This window comes from Coffea arabica, chromosome 3e (assembly GCF_036785885.1).
Source record: "Coffea arabica cultivar ET-39 chromosome 3e, Coffea Arabica ET-39 HiFi, whole genome shotgun sequence".
Lineage (NCBI taxonomy): Eukaryota > Viridiplantae > Streptophyta > Magnoliopsida > Gentianales > Rubiaceae > Coffea > Coffea arabica.
Genome location: NC_092315.1, coordinates 39,988,410 through 40,005,728, shown reverse-complemented (window position 1 = coordinate 40,005,728; position 17,319 = coordinate 39,988,410). Strand labels below are relative to the sequence as shown.

At 38.6% G+C, this 17,319-nt stretch overlaps 3 protein-coding genes and 1 pseudogene across 3 annotated transcripts; 2 read left to right on the top strand and 2 right to left on the bottom strand.

Annotated features, from left to right (window-relative positions):
- Positions 1-627: 627 nt before the first annotated feature.
- Positions 628-2,907, top strand: LOC113736826 (L-type lectin-domain containing receptor kinase IV.1-like). Its single transcript, XM_027263994.2, has one exon. It carries the CDS (start codon positions 661-663, stop codon positions 2,692-2,694), a length of 2,034 nt encoding a protein of 677 aa, XP_027119795.1. The 5' UTR covers positions 628-660; the 3' UTR covers positions 2,695-2,907.
- Positions 2,908-6,283: 3,376 nt separating this feature from the next.
- On the top strand, positions 6,284-6,661 carry LOC113737622 (small ribosomal subunit protein eS30z/eS30y/eS30x-like; annotated as a pseudogene).
- Positions 6,662-8,355: 1,694 nt separating this feature from the next.
- Positions 8,356-15,729, bottom strand: LOC113737621 (uncharacterized). The gene is made up of 6 exons (XM_027264821.2): positions 15,379-15,729; positions 10,048-10,589; positions 9,534-9,801; positions 9,173-9,278; positions 8,814-9,001; positions 8,356-8,628 (listed from the first exon to the last, which is right to left on the bottom strand). Exons 1-6 carry the CDS (start codon positions 15,727-15,729, stop codon positions 8,356-8,358), a joined length of 1,728 nt encoding a protein of 575 aa, XP_027120622.2.
- Positions 15,730-16,529: 800 nt separating this feature from the next.
- Positions 16,530-17,045, bottom strand: LOC140038497 (uncharacterized). Its single transcript, XM_072083872.1, has one exon. It carries the CDS (start codon positions 17,043-17,045, stop codon positions 16,530-16,532), a length of 516 nt encoding a protein of 171 aa, XP_071939973.1.
- Positions 17,046-17,319: the final 274 nt, after the last annotated feature.

The following is a 17,319-nucleotide window of genomic DNA, read 5'->3' as shown; positions in this document are numbered from 1 at the left end:
CTACCATTGCCACTGCCGCCTAAACCCCATTTACCCATACCTTCCCATCATGTTTTTTTAGTTGCCTCCATTGTCATCTGGTTGTTGTTCATTTTATAGTGACTAATGTTCCTTTTTTTTATTTATAATAATTCGCTTATGATTCTAACAAGACTTTGGTAATTGGACTTTGCAAATTCCTTCTCTGACAAAGGAAGACATTTTATTGGAGGAATTCTGACAGACAGGGGGATGGTTGGAAGGGTACTGGGGTGCTGGGAGGAGGTAGAAGAAGGGGATTTGAAGGCAATATGTGATTTGGAGTTTTTCACCTTTTTTTTTTTGAAACAGAGTTTTTTAACTATTTAACCAAAGGAAAATGCTAGTGTATTACAGTCCATAACTCATTTTGGAGTTATGGACAATTCTAAATGAGTTATGGACAATTCTAACCACACGTTAGCATGATGTTACTCATTTTGAAGTGACGGTCAATTTAAAAAGGTGATGTTGCTCAAAAGCATTGCATCATTGTCAAAAGGTTAAATTTGAAAAGTAAAATCAAATTGTCATGTATCTGGACCCATTGAAAGTATTTCACATCAGACAATCCAGTATATACAACGGTAGACAGTAAGATATGGGCTACCAAATTAACAAGGATTTGGCAGTTGGATAGTCATGTCATTCAGACTTCTAACAGTAATCTTAGCCTATTTTCTAGTTCACACCGCTGCTGGTGCATCAGCTTCTGACGATGTTGGGTTCATCTATGAAGGATTTCAATCATCAAATCTTAGTCTGGATGGAGTAGCCAAAATCACCAGCAATGGCCTCCTACGGATAACCAACACCACCAGCTTACAGACGGGGCATGGCTTCTATCCTAATCCCATCAAATTCAAGAGCACATCTAATAGTTCAGCTTTCTCCTTTTCCACCCAATTTGTGTTTGCTATGGTAGCTGGGCTCCCAGGCATGCCAGGTGAGGGAATGGCTTTTGTGATTGCGCCAACAAGAGGCCTTGCAGAAGGGGCTTCCACACGTTTCCTCGGCCTCTTCGACACAAGCACAGATGGAAACAGTACAAATCACGTTTTTGCAGTGGAGCTTGACACTATCCAAAACCCAGATTTTGACGATATCAATGACAACCATGTTGGTATTGACATTAACTCTATGAGGTCTAAGGTATCGCAGCCAGCAAGTTACCGGGCTAATAACAAGAGTTTATTTGATAACTTAACTCTTGCCAGCGGTCAACCGATGCAACTTTGGGTGGAATACGATGGGGTGGATAGGAGAATCGACGTTACATTAGCTCCAATAGCGGCTGCTAAACCACATACTCCTCTTTTGTCTCTGAGATATGATCTTTCGCCAATTTTACGGCAAACCATGTATGTTGGCTTTTCTGCAGCCACTAGTCCAATCGACAAGGGGATAGCTTTTACTGTACTGGGATGGAGCTTCAAGATGAATGGTGATGCGCAAGCGCTTGATCTCTCTCGGCTCCCCAAGCTTCCTCGGTTGGGACCTAAGGAAGTTTCTAAAATTTTCACCGTGGGATTGCCCCTGCTTTCCATACTTTTGCTGTCGATTGTAGCTTTTGGGGTAGTTTATTATTTAAGGAGGAAGTGGAAGTTTGCAGAAGTGCTGGAAGAATGGGAACTTGCCTATGGGCCTCACAGGTTCAAGTACAAAGATTTATACATTGCCACCAAGGGGTTTACACAAAAACAGCTGTTAGGGGAAGGCGGATTTGGCCAGGTCTACAAAGGCGTGTTGCCGACAAACAGGGTTGAGGTTGCTGTCAAGAAGGTCTCTCATCGAGCAAGACAGGGAATGAGAGCATTTATTGCAGAAATCGTCAGTATTGGGCGCTTACGCCATAGAAATTTAGTGCCACTCTTGGGTTATTGTAGGCGTAAAGGAGAGTTGCTTTTGGTATACGAGTTCATGTCCAATGGTAGTCTAGACAAGTTTCTGTACAACCAACCAAACTGCGCCCTCAACTGGAGCCAAAGATTTCGAGTCATCAAAGGTGTAGCGTCAGGATTACTTTATCTACACGAAGAATGGGAGCAAGTAGTGATCCACCGAGATGTAAAAGCCAGTAATGTATTGTTAGATGATGAACTGAATGGAAGATTAGGTGATTTCGGCCTAGCAAGGCTATATGATCATGGAACTCTCCCTCAAAGCACCCATGTAGCAGGATCTCTTGGCTACCTTGCCCCTGAGCATAATAGGACTGGGATGGCCACAACGAGCACTGATGTATATGCTTATGGGGCCTTTTTGCTAGAGGTTGCCTGCGGAAGAAGGCCAATAGAACCTCGAGCAGAACCAGCAGAGAGTATCGTTTTGGTTGACTGGGTATTTTCGTGCTGGAAAGCAGGTTGTATACTCCAGGCAGTTGATCATAATTTGGGTAATGAATATGTGAAAGAGGAAGCAGAATTGGTGTTGAAACTGGGCTTGCTATGCTCTCATTCAGAACCAAAGATTAGGCCAAGTATGAGGCAAGTTCTGTTGTACTTGGAGGGATCAGTTGCCTTGCCAGATTTATCATCACTAGCCATGGGCGTTTCTGCTGTTGGCCTTGGCTTCACCCATCCTGACTTCGAAGATATTAAATCGTCATTTGCAACTTCCACAGACAGATGTTACACACCTTCTGTAGCAGACTCCTTTCTCTCTGGTGGTCGGTAATTAAGATGCATATCTTTCTAATTTTGTAAATTTAGGAAAAAAAAAAAAAAAAGAGCTTCTATTGCTGTGATTATTCTGTTGAGTACATTTCCTGACGCATCTGTTCTGTTTTCATATTATCTTTCTACCCACCAGAACCCCTTGTATTCTTCATTACTGTGGCATCTCAAATATGCAATGTTTTAATATATTGTAAGCGAGTTTCTTCTTTCCTCTTTTTCTGTATCATGTATATTCTAGTTTCTATATGCCTTGTAAAAATGATTCATTAATAGCACCTATTCATTAGCATCTTTCCTGAGAGAAAATTGAAATTGTTGCACTAAACTATTCTGGAAATCATCCCACTAAGCAAAGACACCCAACCCTTGAAATTAATTATTAGTCACCAAACTCTTCATTACTCCAGTAGTCACACGTCTGTCCAATGTAGTACAAGTCCATTTATTATCTTCAAATTGTTTGAAATTTCATTAACCTCTCCCTCCATCTACTCAGGCTTCTTCACTTGCTAGAAATCTCTAAGTTCATTTAATTCTTCTTTCATATTTCAAAATTAGCTAAGATGCAATTTCAGAAAAGTATCACAATCATGACAACATGTTTGGATCCTTTTTTTTTTTCTAAAATTTTTATAGAAAAATGTATTATAATAATTTGATATATGTAAGGTAAAAATGTGATTAAAAAATATATTTATAAAAAATTTAAAAATTTTTTGGAAGAAAATGACTTTCGAAACATGACTAATTTCCTGATATAAATACAAAAGAGGCAAAACATATGAATCTGAAACTTATTGTGGTCCTATGAATGGAAACCACAATTTGGATTTCTTGCACCTAATCGCCTAACCAGCACGGCATTTAAACGTTTCCCCTCGTCAAAAAGGACAACATCTGGACAAGTTCACAATGAAAGTCTTCGGATTAGTACGATTCCTCGATATGATTTTATACTGACGATGACAAATCAGTTGCATGACAACATCTGGACCAGTATATAATGAAAGTCTCCGGATTAGCTTGTTAAATGTACAGTCTAGCGGTCAAAGTTGGTAGGTGCTAAATTTAAGCCACATCCGTCGAGTAAGTTACTAGTGATTAAAGACCGCATATGTTTGTATAAATGGTACCCCTCCACCCAAAAAATTGGGGCGTTTTTCCGGAGTAGCATTTATGATGCACAGTCAAATGGTGGGCCGTATTTTTCACATTCTTCCAATCTTTGCCATTGTTTGACACACGAAAATGGCCAGCTAAAAACAAAAGGTCACATGACTTGTGAAAGTGTGCATGTATTATGGTGGGTCATATGTAATTATTTATTATTAATTATAAATTTTTGTTATTATTGCTAAGGGTATAAAGGAAAAGTAGTATTGAAAGTTATTTGACTTTTATAATAAGACTTTTATTTTGAGACAATAAAAAAGTAAAAATATAACATTAATAATGGGACGGAGGAGTAAAAATTATGATTACTATCAAAAATTATTTTATAGAAATGAGTTTCGCATTTTCTTTGATCTTGTGTTTAGATTGCGATTTTTCATAGAAAAATTCTCTTAATACATTTTTCAATCACTTATTTATCTTATATATATCTGTTACAGTATATTTTCTACAAAAACTCAAAAATCTTACAATCCTAACAGACAAGACTTGTAGGGTATCTAATGCAAATAAAAATGTATAGATTGATAAATATTTAATAGTTACCTATTTTTCTAGATTGTTACTTGTTGCTAAAACCACCATTCTTTAGGTTGGTGGGCACTACCAATGCATTAAAATTTGGTGAGGTAGGAGGCAATGTTCAAACCTTACCTCCCACCAATATGCCACATTTAAATGTGGCCTTGCTTAAAAAAATCCAGGTGGGTGCATAGTACCCCCGTCTCGTTCGGTGGTGGTTCAGTCCCCTTCGTGTTACCCTTGGACCCGTTCGGTGGTGGTTCAGTCCCCTTCGTATTACCCTTGGACCTCTTCAGGTCCTCCCCCTCCTCCCATAGTGTAAGAAGCTATCGTATCGACAAAAAAAAAAAAGTTACTTGTTTCTTACACAATTTAATTTTTTTTATAAATTCAAGAAAAAGGTAATTTCTTTTTACTGTGTTGGTGACTGTTTACCGTTTGTAGTAGTCTTATCTAGGAGTACATGCATTCAGCATACCATGATTCTCTACAAAATGGTTATTGATAAGTTGTTTCTCTCAAGATTAATAAGGAGTCACTGAAATTGGGGAAGAATTGAGTTGGATGGTAAGTTATGAAGGACTCTCAGTAAGAGATTTTGAATTCAAAACATTTCACTTACAACAAAAAAAGAAAAAATTTTAAAAAAAATCAAAGAAGTTTTAGGTATTTAAAGTAACTTGAAAGTCTATTTAGTGTATCTATAATACTTCTAGTTCAATACTGCTTCTAATTTTGACCATCTAATGACTAGATTGCCTTATGTGGCGCATAATGAAATTTTATTCTAATTAAATTGTTTCTTGATGTACTTAAATTCTTCACCCAAGGACATAGATGGAAAGGAACATAAACTAAACATGCCTCAAGATGGAGTGAGAGCAAAACAAAAAAAAAAAAAAGAGGAAAAGAGACATATATATATATATATATATATAACAAATTGAAATAGAAAAATAGGGTGCCTTTAGATTTGTTAATAATTATCTTAAAAACTTGAGGGCATTTGTCAGCATAAAAGAATAATCCACAATTAGAACTCAAAACTAGGAAAAATCCTAGATTTTTATTTTTTATCTTTTTTAACTTAAAAATCTAAAATCAGAATAGAAAAAGTAGTTGCAATACACAATAATATAGCATTTTAAGAATCACAAGCTAAAATCATGCTTCCAATATTAGTTGAGAACAAGACCAAATTTTTTTAATATATGGAAAACATAACTTCAAAGTTTTACTCCGGTCATTTTAAAAATACATGATTTTGATATATGCGCATGCCTAATTGTAGATAAGGTTAAATTATAATTTATTCCTCTAAGGCATACGCTAATTCTAACTTTACTCCCAAACATTTATTCGATTAATCATTTGAGAAAATTGCTATTCTTAGTGTGTGACTCGTTGATTTTTTTAGGGTTAGAATTCAAAAAATTGGCCGCCCAATAACTAACCCATCATTTCGCATTATCTCGATCTAAAGCTAAAGAACCAGTCAAGATGTGACCGATATATCACATCCTTGCAGCAATTGAAATTTATTTTATGTTCTTGGAAAAATAAATATGATTTTAAGTTGGAAAGCAAAATAGAGAAGAAAACTGTGGATAAATGGAAGGATGAGAGAAAGAGAAAAAATATCTATGATATAGAATTCCAATATGTAAGGTCTATGAGTGATCTCATAAAAGGCAGTGTAATAAAGCATCAATACTGATTCATCCATAATTAAATGACTCTTCTTATAGAATATTTTATAGTAGAACATTATAGAACAAAACAAAAAAATAAAGAGGTTCGAGACAATAAAGACTGAGAAAATTGACTCAAGAACAAATTTCATTACTAAGCTCTGTTGTAAAATTTGGACCTAAATATTAAAGTAAGAAGTGATGGGAACGATAGAAACTGTGAATCCAAAATATTTTATTAAAATGAATCTTAATGATTCGCCGGTCGGGAAGGCGGAACAAACTGGAGACCAATTCATCTATTCTAAGAAGTAACGAAACAGTCCTTTCTCTTTTCACTCTTTGTAGTCTCACCCACTCCATGTAGATTTCTCAGCAGTTTAAACTCCATAGCTAATCATCGGTAAGGTTTGCAGTTCATTAGCTTGTGTAGATAAGGTGAGATGGCAAACTCCTTAGGTCGCAAAGCAAGATAAGAAGAAGCCCCGTGGCCGTGTCTACAAGCGTATGCAATACAACTGCTGCTCAATCACTGCCATTGTTGGCTTTGGAAAGAAAAGGGGGCCAAACTCATCATAGAAGTAAATATGAGGACTGAGGTATGGTAGTTTTAGCAGGTGAAATTCTGTTTTGAGCTTGTTGCATTGTTATGTTGGTCATGTTATAGCTGTTGGGAAACTCGAGTCCACTTACTGCCATGTTCTCTAGGCATAATTATGTTCTCGAGGCAGGAGAATTGAGTATAGTCATTAGACTGGAAGCTACAATTTCCTGTTGGTGTATGTTTCCATTTGTCTTGTCCTCCACTTAACTATTTTTTTCCCGAAAACGATAGATGATATTTTATAAATACTTGACCTGTACAATATTTGAGCAACAAGTCAAGCAACTTTACAAAGTGTACCATGACACTTAAGGAGAGCCAAAAAATTTCTCCTCATCCATGAGTATGCTTAGAGCATAATGGCTAATTTGATTACATATAGAGATATTACTAACATTCCTAACTTCAAAAGAGCACATTTGAAATAGATTAGCTAAAGCATGTATATCTTCAATCAACGTAGCAGTGTTTGGATTGTCACCTTTCCCAATTTTTAGCAAGGCAATAAGTTGCTTGTTAGCATTAATGACTTTGATTCTTTGCCAACTTTTTTGTCTTGCCTTCATTAGTGCCAACCTTACTACTACGGCTTCATCTTGAATATCCCTATGCGAGCTTCTATCCACTAAAATCCATTCAGCTCTGATCCTCCCTCCAGACTGCTTGGCAACGATGCCAATTCCTAATTTATGGCCCACTGCTGCTTTCTTGGTTGCAATCTGGAGTTCCATCAGCTCTCCCTCCTCCCTTCCTCCTTCCCTTGCTTTTTCATTTGCTTCATCTGTTTCTGATGTACTTTTTTCATCCTTTCCTTTCCCAACTTCCTCATACTCCATCCATTCTGTACTGGCTTTTTGTACAATCTTCAGACCATCTCTTTCCTTCCCTTCAAACTCCATTTCATTCCTGTCTTTCCATACCTGCCAAAGTATGTTAGCAGTCAAAGCACTATGCTGCCTTCCTTCATTCCTACTTGTGGCTTGAACTAATACTGCCCACCATTTCTTGAAGCAACCTGTTTGATTCTGGATTCCATCCCATTGAACTGGTGCGAACTTCCATACATTTTGAGCCTGTTGGCAGTGGAATAGAATGTGTTCCACAGTTTCCATATTATCTCCACACCTTGAGCAAAAAGGTGATCCTTGTTTTGTTCTCCTAAAAATTGTTTTCCTAGCTATTAAGGTGTTAGTAATGCACCTGCATATGAATAGCTTGATCTTATACTTAATGTTCAGTCCCCAGAGAGTTTTCCAAATTTGTGTATTGGAGTCATCATAACTCGATCCCAAATCTCCTTTTGCTTCACTTCCCTTACTCATCTCTTCCTTAAGCAGAACCTGATAATAGGATTTAACTGAGTACTCCCCATGTTTGCTATGTATCCAAAAGTGCATGTCCCCAGACCTTGACAGACTAATAGGTATCCTCATAATGTTCTCAGCATCCTCCCTATTGAACCTCCTGCAAATCTCATTCCTATTCCATCTGAAATTTGAAATCAGATCTTCCACTTTTTGCTTCTCCCCACTGTCTGGCATCCTTGTAGTTGGCCTTCCATTGAGATTGTTTGGAATCCATTGATCTTTCCAAATTCTTATACTCTTCCCTGATCCAACTCTCTTCAGAATGCCCCCCTAACTGCCTCTCTTGCTAATATAATACTTTGCTAGAACCAGGATGAGTTTTTGGAGATCTCACAATTCAAAATGGAATCGGGATAGTAATTAGCCTTTAGTATTCTGCTAACCAAAAGGTTTGGGTATCTGATCATCCTCCAAATCTGCTTTCCCAACAATGCCTTGTTGAAATATACTAAGTTCCTGAATTCCAATCCTCTCTCCAGTTTTGCCTTTATCATTTTGTCCCATGAACACCAACGTATTTTGCTCCTCCCTTCTGATTCACCCCACCAGTATTTGACCATTGTCCCTGAGATTTCCTTGCATAGAGTAACAGGTAACTTAAAGCAAGACATAGCATAATTTGGCATGGCCATAGTCACTGCTTTTAACATCACCTCCTTCCCCCTGCTGCACTTAGGAACTTATTCTTCCAACTGTTAAGTCTGGCCTTAATGCTGTCTTTTATGTAGGCAAATACTTGTCATTTTGTTCTTGTGATCACCATTGGAAGGCCTAGATATTTGCCTTGGTTCACTGTCCTTACACCTGGTAGTGGCTCCCAAGTTTCCTCCGTGTCCCTTTCCTTGGTGTTCTTACTAAAGCAGATAGAGGATTTGTCCAAATTAATCACCTGTCTAGACCCTCTTTCATAGTGATTCAGAATTTCTTTTAATTCCCTTGCTTCTACCCCTACAGCTTTACAGAAAATCAATGTGTCATCAGCAAAGAATAAGTGTGTTATTGTTGGTCCATGTTTGCTGATCCTTAATCCACTTAGTAATCCCTGTCTTGCTGCATTCCTTAGTAAATTAGAGAGGCCTTTAGAACACAATAAGAACAGCTAAGGTGATAGAGGGTCACCTTGCCTGATGCCTCTAGAAGGAATCACATATTCCTTGGTCTCTCCATTTATATTGAAGGAGTAGGAGACAGAACTAATGCGCTCCATTATCCAATCTACCCATACCTGATTAAACCCCATTTTTTCCATCACAGCTTTCAGATAATCCTATTCAACTCTATCATAAGTTTTAGACATGTCCAGTTTGATTGCAGTATAACCATCCTTACCTTGTCTCTTGTTTTTAAGAAAATGAAGGCATTCATGGGAAATGATTATATTATCCAGAATCTGTCTATTTGGAACGAAGGCTGATTGGTTTTTGCTAATGCAGTGTTCTAGGACAGGTTTCAATCTATTTGCTAGGATTTTGGAGATTACTTTATAGAGTACATTGCAGAGGCTGATTGGCCTATATTGTTTCAAATTAGTGGGTATTTCCACCTTAGGAATGAGAGAGATAATGGTATGGTTCAGAGATTTGAGCAAATGTCCAGACTGAAAGAAAGCTTTGACTGCTTTCACCACCTCTTCCTTAATGGTAGGCCAGAATTTTTGAAAGAAGAAGGGTGTCATCCCATCAAGTCCTGGTGCCTTATTAGGATTCATGGCAAAGACTGCTACCTTTATCTCATTTTCCTCCACAGGCCTAGTTAGATTAAAATTAATCTGATCAGTAATTGTTTTTTGAATACCATCCAGAACCTCCTCTATACAATCTGTCCTAGTTGACTTAAAGAGTTGCTTATAATATCTAGCTATCTCTTCAGCAATCTCCTTGTCATCAGTAATCCAAGATCTATCCTCTCTCTACAAATTTCCTATCTTGTTTCTTTTTCTTCTCCCCTTCACCACTGCATGGACGTAATGAGTATTCTTATCTCCTTCTTGTAACCAGTTTATCCTAGCTTTCTGACTCCAATATTGTTCCTCCTCTCTGTAAGCTCCCACCAACTGATTTTTCAGAGCTGCAACTCTTCCTTTCCTTCCTTCAATATCTGAACTTTTCTCCTCCATCAGTTGCTGTTTCAAGTTCGAGATCCTCTTCCTAGAGTTTTCAATAAATCCATTTCTCCACTTCAACAAAGTAACTCTACATCTCTTAATCTTATGTACTACCCTAAACATTCTAGAACCCCTGATATCCTCCTCCCATGCCTTTTTTATCACTTCTCCAATTCCTTCTCTCTGAATCCATCTTTTGTCAAAGAAGAATTTCTTTCTTTTTTTTCTTTTCCCTGAAATTGTGTCCAGTATCAGCATGCTATGGTCAGAGGCTAAGCTTTCTAAATGAGTGCACTTAGGATGCTCAAAAATGTTACTCCATCCTCCACTGCTAAGCTCGCTATCTAGTCTTTGTCTTATTTCACCATCTTGCCACTGATTACACCAGGTCCAGGGGTTTCCTTTGAACCCAATATCAACTAGTTGGTTCTCCTGAATGAAATGTCTGAAATCATAGAAGCTGCATTCCTCTCTAGTTCTGCCATCCCACTTCTCCTCATTTGAATATAAATGGTGCGAATAAACAAGCTAACTATGATGTACAAGTAGGCCCTGTGAAGGAACCAAGCCCAAGCATTGAGGGAATTGACTTGGAGGACTCTTACAAGCCCACCAAGATGTTGCTTGCAATTGACGACGTGCATGGTCAAGCCTAAACACCACATCAGGTCTAGATTAATTAGCTCATGCTGAGCTAAGGGTTGGATTAGTGGGCCTTAACCCGTTGATCACTTAGTTAGTTAGTTATCTACTAGGTTAGATTTCGGTCAAGAGAAAGAAATAGGCTGGCCGAATTTCTTTAATGTTTTCCAAGCTTTATTAGGTTTTAGTCAAGGCTATAAATAGCCTTAAGTTTGATGTTTCATTCAGTTTTTCGATATTATTCAATAAAATTCCAGAATTTCGTCCATTAATTGTGGCAAATTCCTTTAGCTTGTGAAAGCTAGTTTAAACATCCTAGAGTTGATCCTAGGTTGTTTATTGACTTATAAATCAAGCTATCACACTTGATTGTAGCGTCCTCTATCGTTGAATTTGTTCTTGAGTGGTCCAAGTTTGGGTTCAACTCCATCAAATCGTCAACGTGCCCTCTAAGATCCTACGTTAGCTTCCACGTCTCGTATCATCTGGTCATCAGAGCTAATTAGAGGTATCACGTATACCCTTTTTATTGTCTTCGAGTCTGTTCTTTATCTTCCATATTCGTAGCTACGTATTAGGGTTTGTGTCTTGAGTCGTTGGTTTCCTTCTTGTCAAGTCCGAATCTGTCTTGCGTGTTTGCAATCTGTCTTGTGTTGTTTTGTTGCTGTCCGAACTCTCCAGCCTTCATTCTTGGTGGTTTACATCCACGTTGTTGTGTTTGGTGTTGGGTTTTTGTGTTTGTCCAACAAGAAAAACAAAAAAAAAAAATTCTCACGACAACTAGGTTTGTTCCCTTATTGTCGCATCAAGTAATCTTGTTTTGTGTGCAATCTGTCTCGCAAATCTCAGTTGTTAATCGTCTATAGTTTCTATCTAGATTTGTCATCATACATTGTGTCTTGTTGTTGGTCATCCGTATCTTGTCCAGAAAAGAAAACAAAAATCTCGTTGCGGCAACTCGAGGTTCTTGCTATTCTTGTGACATATTGCGTTGGTTTGATCGTGTCTAGTAATCTGTCTAGATTTGCTTTCCCTTGTTGTTGCTATTAGTTTGTCTTGATTGTGGTCTAATTTGGTTGGAGTTTTGTGTCGTTTGGGGATGTCAAACAACCCAGGAAAAGTCAAGAAAAATAAACAAAAAGGGTGTTGCGTACCTTATTGTTGTTTCGAACCGTTGCTGGAATTTGTTTATTGTGTGGCTGCCGAACCTGTTATGATTTACTCTTTTGAACTTTTGTGTTGTTTCTTGCAAATCTTGGATACCAAAACATAACTCGGGAAGTTCTTGAGCTTCTTGATAAAAAATCTTGAAGTTCTTGGATCGACTAAATCTAATTTGGTAATTCTTGATTACATAATCAAGGGGGTTTTTTTTCATACTTGAAACAATTTTCAATCTTGTCTTGGCAAATCTTGGAGTTGGATCCGAATTCAAGGAAATCCTTGGGACTGGAATTATGTTCTTGAAAGAACCTATTGGGCCAAAAAAAAAGAAGAAACAAGAGAAAGAAGAAACGAAAGAAAAAGAAAAAAAAAGGGAGGCACGGTTCTAGTTTCCTAATTGAGGACCAAGTCCCAACCTTGAGCTATAACTAATCCTAGTTCTTTTGGGATTAGAGGCAGCCAAGAAAACCACACCAGCCCCAAAAGCACCCAAAACAGTTTTCAAAACCAACCTAAACTGCCTTGACTCCTTGGGTTTCTCAAGTCGGTAGAGCAGCAAATTGTGATCCGATTTGGCTGGAAATTGAGGGCTGGTTTACACATTATTTGAGCTCCCTAAAAACACCCTTGCCCTCCGAAACCCTGACCAAAAGGCCGAGGACCAGCAAACTCCACAAATTCCAGAATTTTGGGATGCCGGGTAGAGTTTTCTAGGATTTCCAAAATTGCAGCCGTGAAGTCATTTGTCTTGCTTTCTTTTTGAGTCGTTAGTACTAACCTGATTTTAAGGTCACGTCTAGGTCCTCATTCACCTCCATCATTGCTACTATCTTGTGTCACTTGTTGAATAGTCAAGAACGAATCTTGCGGTGATGCCTAGTTTGTTCAACCCGATCCACTAGCAAGCCAAGGAATTGCTTGGTGAGCTTATTAGAGAGTGATACACTTGAGTTAAACATGAGAGTGAGTGACCTATATATTGTATAAAAGAGAGAGAGAGAGAGAGAGAGTGAGAGAGGATGTCGTTTGTTTATTTTGTTTGCAGGTTTACCCAAGCATGTCTAGTGGAGTTGATGACCCAATAATGGACCTTCAACTACGACTAGACGGCATGATGGAAGAATTCAAGTAGATTTTGGATGAAGCTTTCGAGCCTCTTCAAAGACGCCTTGACCGAATAGTGGATAAGGATGTCAAGAGGAGGGGTTCTGCACAATTGCATCCCAACGTCCAATTTACCTCTTCAAAATCAGCATATTCAAGGAGAATGGAAGAGGTTCATTCGACAACAAAGCATGGAAATCCATTATCCATAGATGAAGGAGTTAGTAGAGTGTAGGAGACATATCAACAGCTCCTCCAACAAAAACTTGAAAAAGAGCAAGTTGAGTGTGGTGGTGAGATTGTACTTGAGGTAAAAGTTAAGGAATGTGAGCTAGAAAATGAGGTAAAAAAATATGAGGATGTGAGTGAAGCCTCAAATGAGCTGATTGTGCATGGGAAGGCGAGTGTTTATAGTTTTCCTAACAAATTTAACTTTGCCTTGTTTAATGTTTCTACTTTTGTACAGGTTAAGCGAAGTCAAGTGAAATTAGTCATTCAATGTTCCATTCCAAAGTCACTTGTACAATTCACTAGCTCCCATGGAGTTTGTCTTCTAGGAGATAAATCTATTGGGTATCACTTCATGGAACAGTTTTAACTCAAATCTGTCCGCACCAATGGAGAATTAATTCGAACTCATCATGAAAGGAGAATTCCATATTTTTATTCTTGTTTGTTACCAATGGTTCATTCGTCATCTTTACCTTCTTTTGAGCATCATTTCTATCCTCACACTTGTATGCCCTATGCAGATTTTGAAGGAAAATGTAAAGAGCCATCAATGCAGTCTCAAGTTGAATCGATTGATGGAAGGAATAATGTGTCAGAGGGAGTTTTGGCATTTAACTCTTATTCTACACCTTCTTACCACTTGATTAATAATGTTCCTTTGCTTATATATCCAATTTCTGGTTCAAAACAAGCTGAGACTTATTTTGTTTGTGTAGGTTGTAAGGCTATCTGAAATTTTCCAGCTTTGACTAAAGAGTTGCAACCTGATTTCATGTTTGTGCCAGCTGCTTGTTGTGATCTTCCATGCATATTCATACATCCAAAAGCTGGTCACCATGAGCTCATTTTATCAACTCCAACTAGCGCAAATTCATGTGACTCGTATGAGGTGGCCTTTACTTCATTGCTGCCACTTATGTTGGGTGATGGACACAAGTGTGTCAATCAAGACCCGAATGTTGTTCTTACCTCACTGGTTCATGCTTCCACAGAAGTGCCTCACTGGTTCATACTTTCACAGAAGTGCAACACAATTGGTTCATTGTTCTATCTCCAGATGGGCAAGTAGTGCCAAATCAGCAACAACTGGGGTCGAATTATACTACTTTGCACAACCATATTCGGGATTTTTCGAGCTTCAGTGACAAGATGACAATCCATGCTCGACGGCTAATTAGAGAGCTTTGGATTGCAACCTGGAATCTTCACAAGCCTTACATAAGATCTTTCCTACCTTGGCGCATATCCTTGTTTGAGAGCATCATGAAGTTGACAAAATGACATGCAACATGGCTCGTAGTCATTCATTTATTGCCAACATCACTATCTTATAAGCGCACCAACATGGTGTACCACTTTTCCCCCAAGATTTGATGACAAATCTTACTCAAGAGGAGGGGAATGATGCGAATAAGCAAGCTAACTATGGTGTACAAGTAGACCCTATGAAGGAACCAAGCCCAAGCATTGAGGGAATTGACTTGGAGGACTCTTACAAGCCCACCAAGATGTTGCTTGCAATTGACGACGTGTATGGTCAAGCTTAAACACCACATCAGGTCTAAATTAATTAGCTCATGCTGAGCTAAGGGTTGGATTAGTGGGCCTTAGCTCGTTGATCACTTAGTTAGTTATCTACTAGGTTAGATTTCGGCCAAAAGAAAGAAATGGGCTGGCCGAATTTCTTTAATGTTTCCCAAGCTTTATTAGGTTTTAGTCAAGGCTATAAATAACCTTAAGTTTGATGTTACATTCAGTTTTTTGATATTATTCAATAAAATTCCAGAATTTCGTCCATTAATTGTGGCAAATTCCTTTAGCTTTTAAAAGCTAGTTTGAATATCCTAGAGTTGATCCTAGGTTGTTTATTGACTTATCAATCAAGCGATCACACTTGATTGTGGCGTTCTCTATCGTTGAATTCGCTCTTGAGTGGTCCAAGTTTGGGTTCAACTCTATCAAATCGTCAACGTGCCCTCTAAGATCCTACGTTAGCTTCCGCGTCTCATATCAATAAATCATTAAAATCCCCCATAATTAACCAGTTTTCCCCCCACAGAGCTTTCCTCCTGCTAATAACCTCCCATTGCCCTTTTCTCATCTGTTTATCACAACTGGCATAAAAACCAATCAACCACCAATCCTGTTTCACTTCTTCATCCTCTATCAGCACTTCAATGGTAAAGGCTGAATGTTTAATATCTTTAACTTTTGTTTCCTCATTCCACATCAAACTCATACCTCCAGACTTATTCATAGCCTCTATCACATAGCAATTATCAAAGTTCAGAATCCTTTTCACCTTCTCTATGTACTTAGCCTTGTTCTTAGTCTCACTCAGGAAAATCATGTTCAGGGAGAGGAGGTTGTTAACCTCCTTTAGGTGGGGAATTGTCACGGGGCTCTCTGCACCTTGACAATTCCACACCATAGCTCTCATTGATCTTTTGGGGACTAGTGCGGGCTGATCCCTTCCCCTCCAATCCTCTCATAAGCTATCCCCTCCTTCTGATCTCCTCTATGCCTTTTATCTATGTGTTCTTGATCCACAGCCTCTTCCATATCTTCATCTCTCAGTTGGAACTTCCTCTTTGTCCCATTGATCTCCTTTAGAGGAGTTCTTAGCTCTCTTGGACTAGTTTGCACTCTCCTGAACCTCTTCCCTTCTTTCCTGAATCCTTCTTGGTTTTCTTTATTGGTGGTCTCATCAGTTTCCATACTCACTAGCTCCCCACCAACACTGGGTTTGCCTTGTACTCCTTCTTCACCTCCTTCGATCCTCCCATTCTCTTGTATCATCTCTCTTCCTAGGACTCCTTGGCCCTCCATGTCCTCCTCATTGCCTAAATTATCAGGTAAATCAGTGTATCTAGCCTCCTCAGATCTTACTTCTTCCATTCCTGTACTCATGTCCCTACCTTCCTGCTTCCCTATCTCCTTCTCCATCTCCTTCCCAGCACTCCAATTTGGTATTATCCTACCTATTTTCCCCCTATCTCCAGTAGGTAATCCATCCTTCTCCACTATTTGTTTTTGTAGCTCTTGCACCATGCCTCCACCTGACCTATTAACATTCCTGTCCTGAGGCAATTCAACTCCTTTGTCCTGTCTCTCTAACTCCTCTATTCTGATCATTTCCCCATTTCTCACCTTCCAAACCTGTTTATGAGGTGTCCAAATCTTTTGACTAATCTTTTTTTGAGGGGAGCTTCTTCCCCCAAACACCTGATTCTAATATTGCCCCTTTTGCACCAACACAGGGGACTTGCAATTCTTTTCACTATGCCCTATGACACCACAACTATAGCAGAAGTCAGGACACTTCTCATATTTAAAGGACAACCATTTATTCATTCCATTAATCCGAACCGTGGTTCCTCTCAATAAAGGCTGCTTAATATCTACCAGAACTAAAAGTTTCATATGTTTCCCTTCCTTTCCTCCAGTCTGAGGAATTAACACATCCTTAACCTCATCAAATATGGTTCCCACTTTCTTCCCTACTGCCTTAGATAGGCAGTGAATGGGGAGATTCCACACTTGCACCCAAACTGGAGCTAAACTAAAAACATCTTCATCCTCTTCAATCCCCACCTTCCACTTCCTAAGCACTAATATCTGATTGTCTATAATCCACGGACCTCCCTCTATAATCCGTTCCTTATGCTTAGAATCTAGGATAGTAAACTGGAAAATATCAGGTCCTAATTCTGCCACCTTAAGACCTTTGGGGTAACTCCAAGCCATGATAACAAAGTTTTTAACTCCTGTGAAATTAACTATTTTCTCCTCTCTTATTTTCCCTATGATGCTACCTTGGCATTCTGTTATCCCTTTATCTAAGTCCCCCAGATCTAAGAGAGTACTCCCCACTTCCTTCTCTGAGAGAGCAAATTTCTATAACACCTCTACCAACTCCTTTTCCATCGCGCTACTAGAGAAAGATAGATGGTATCCTAAACACTTACCACTACAAAAACGCTAATCCCCTAGCTTTATGGAGGTAAAAGAGCAGGTAGCC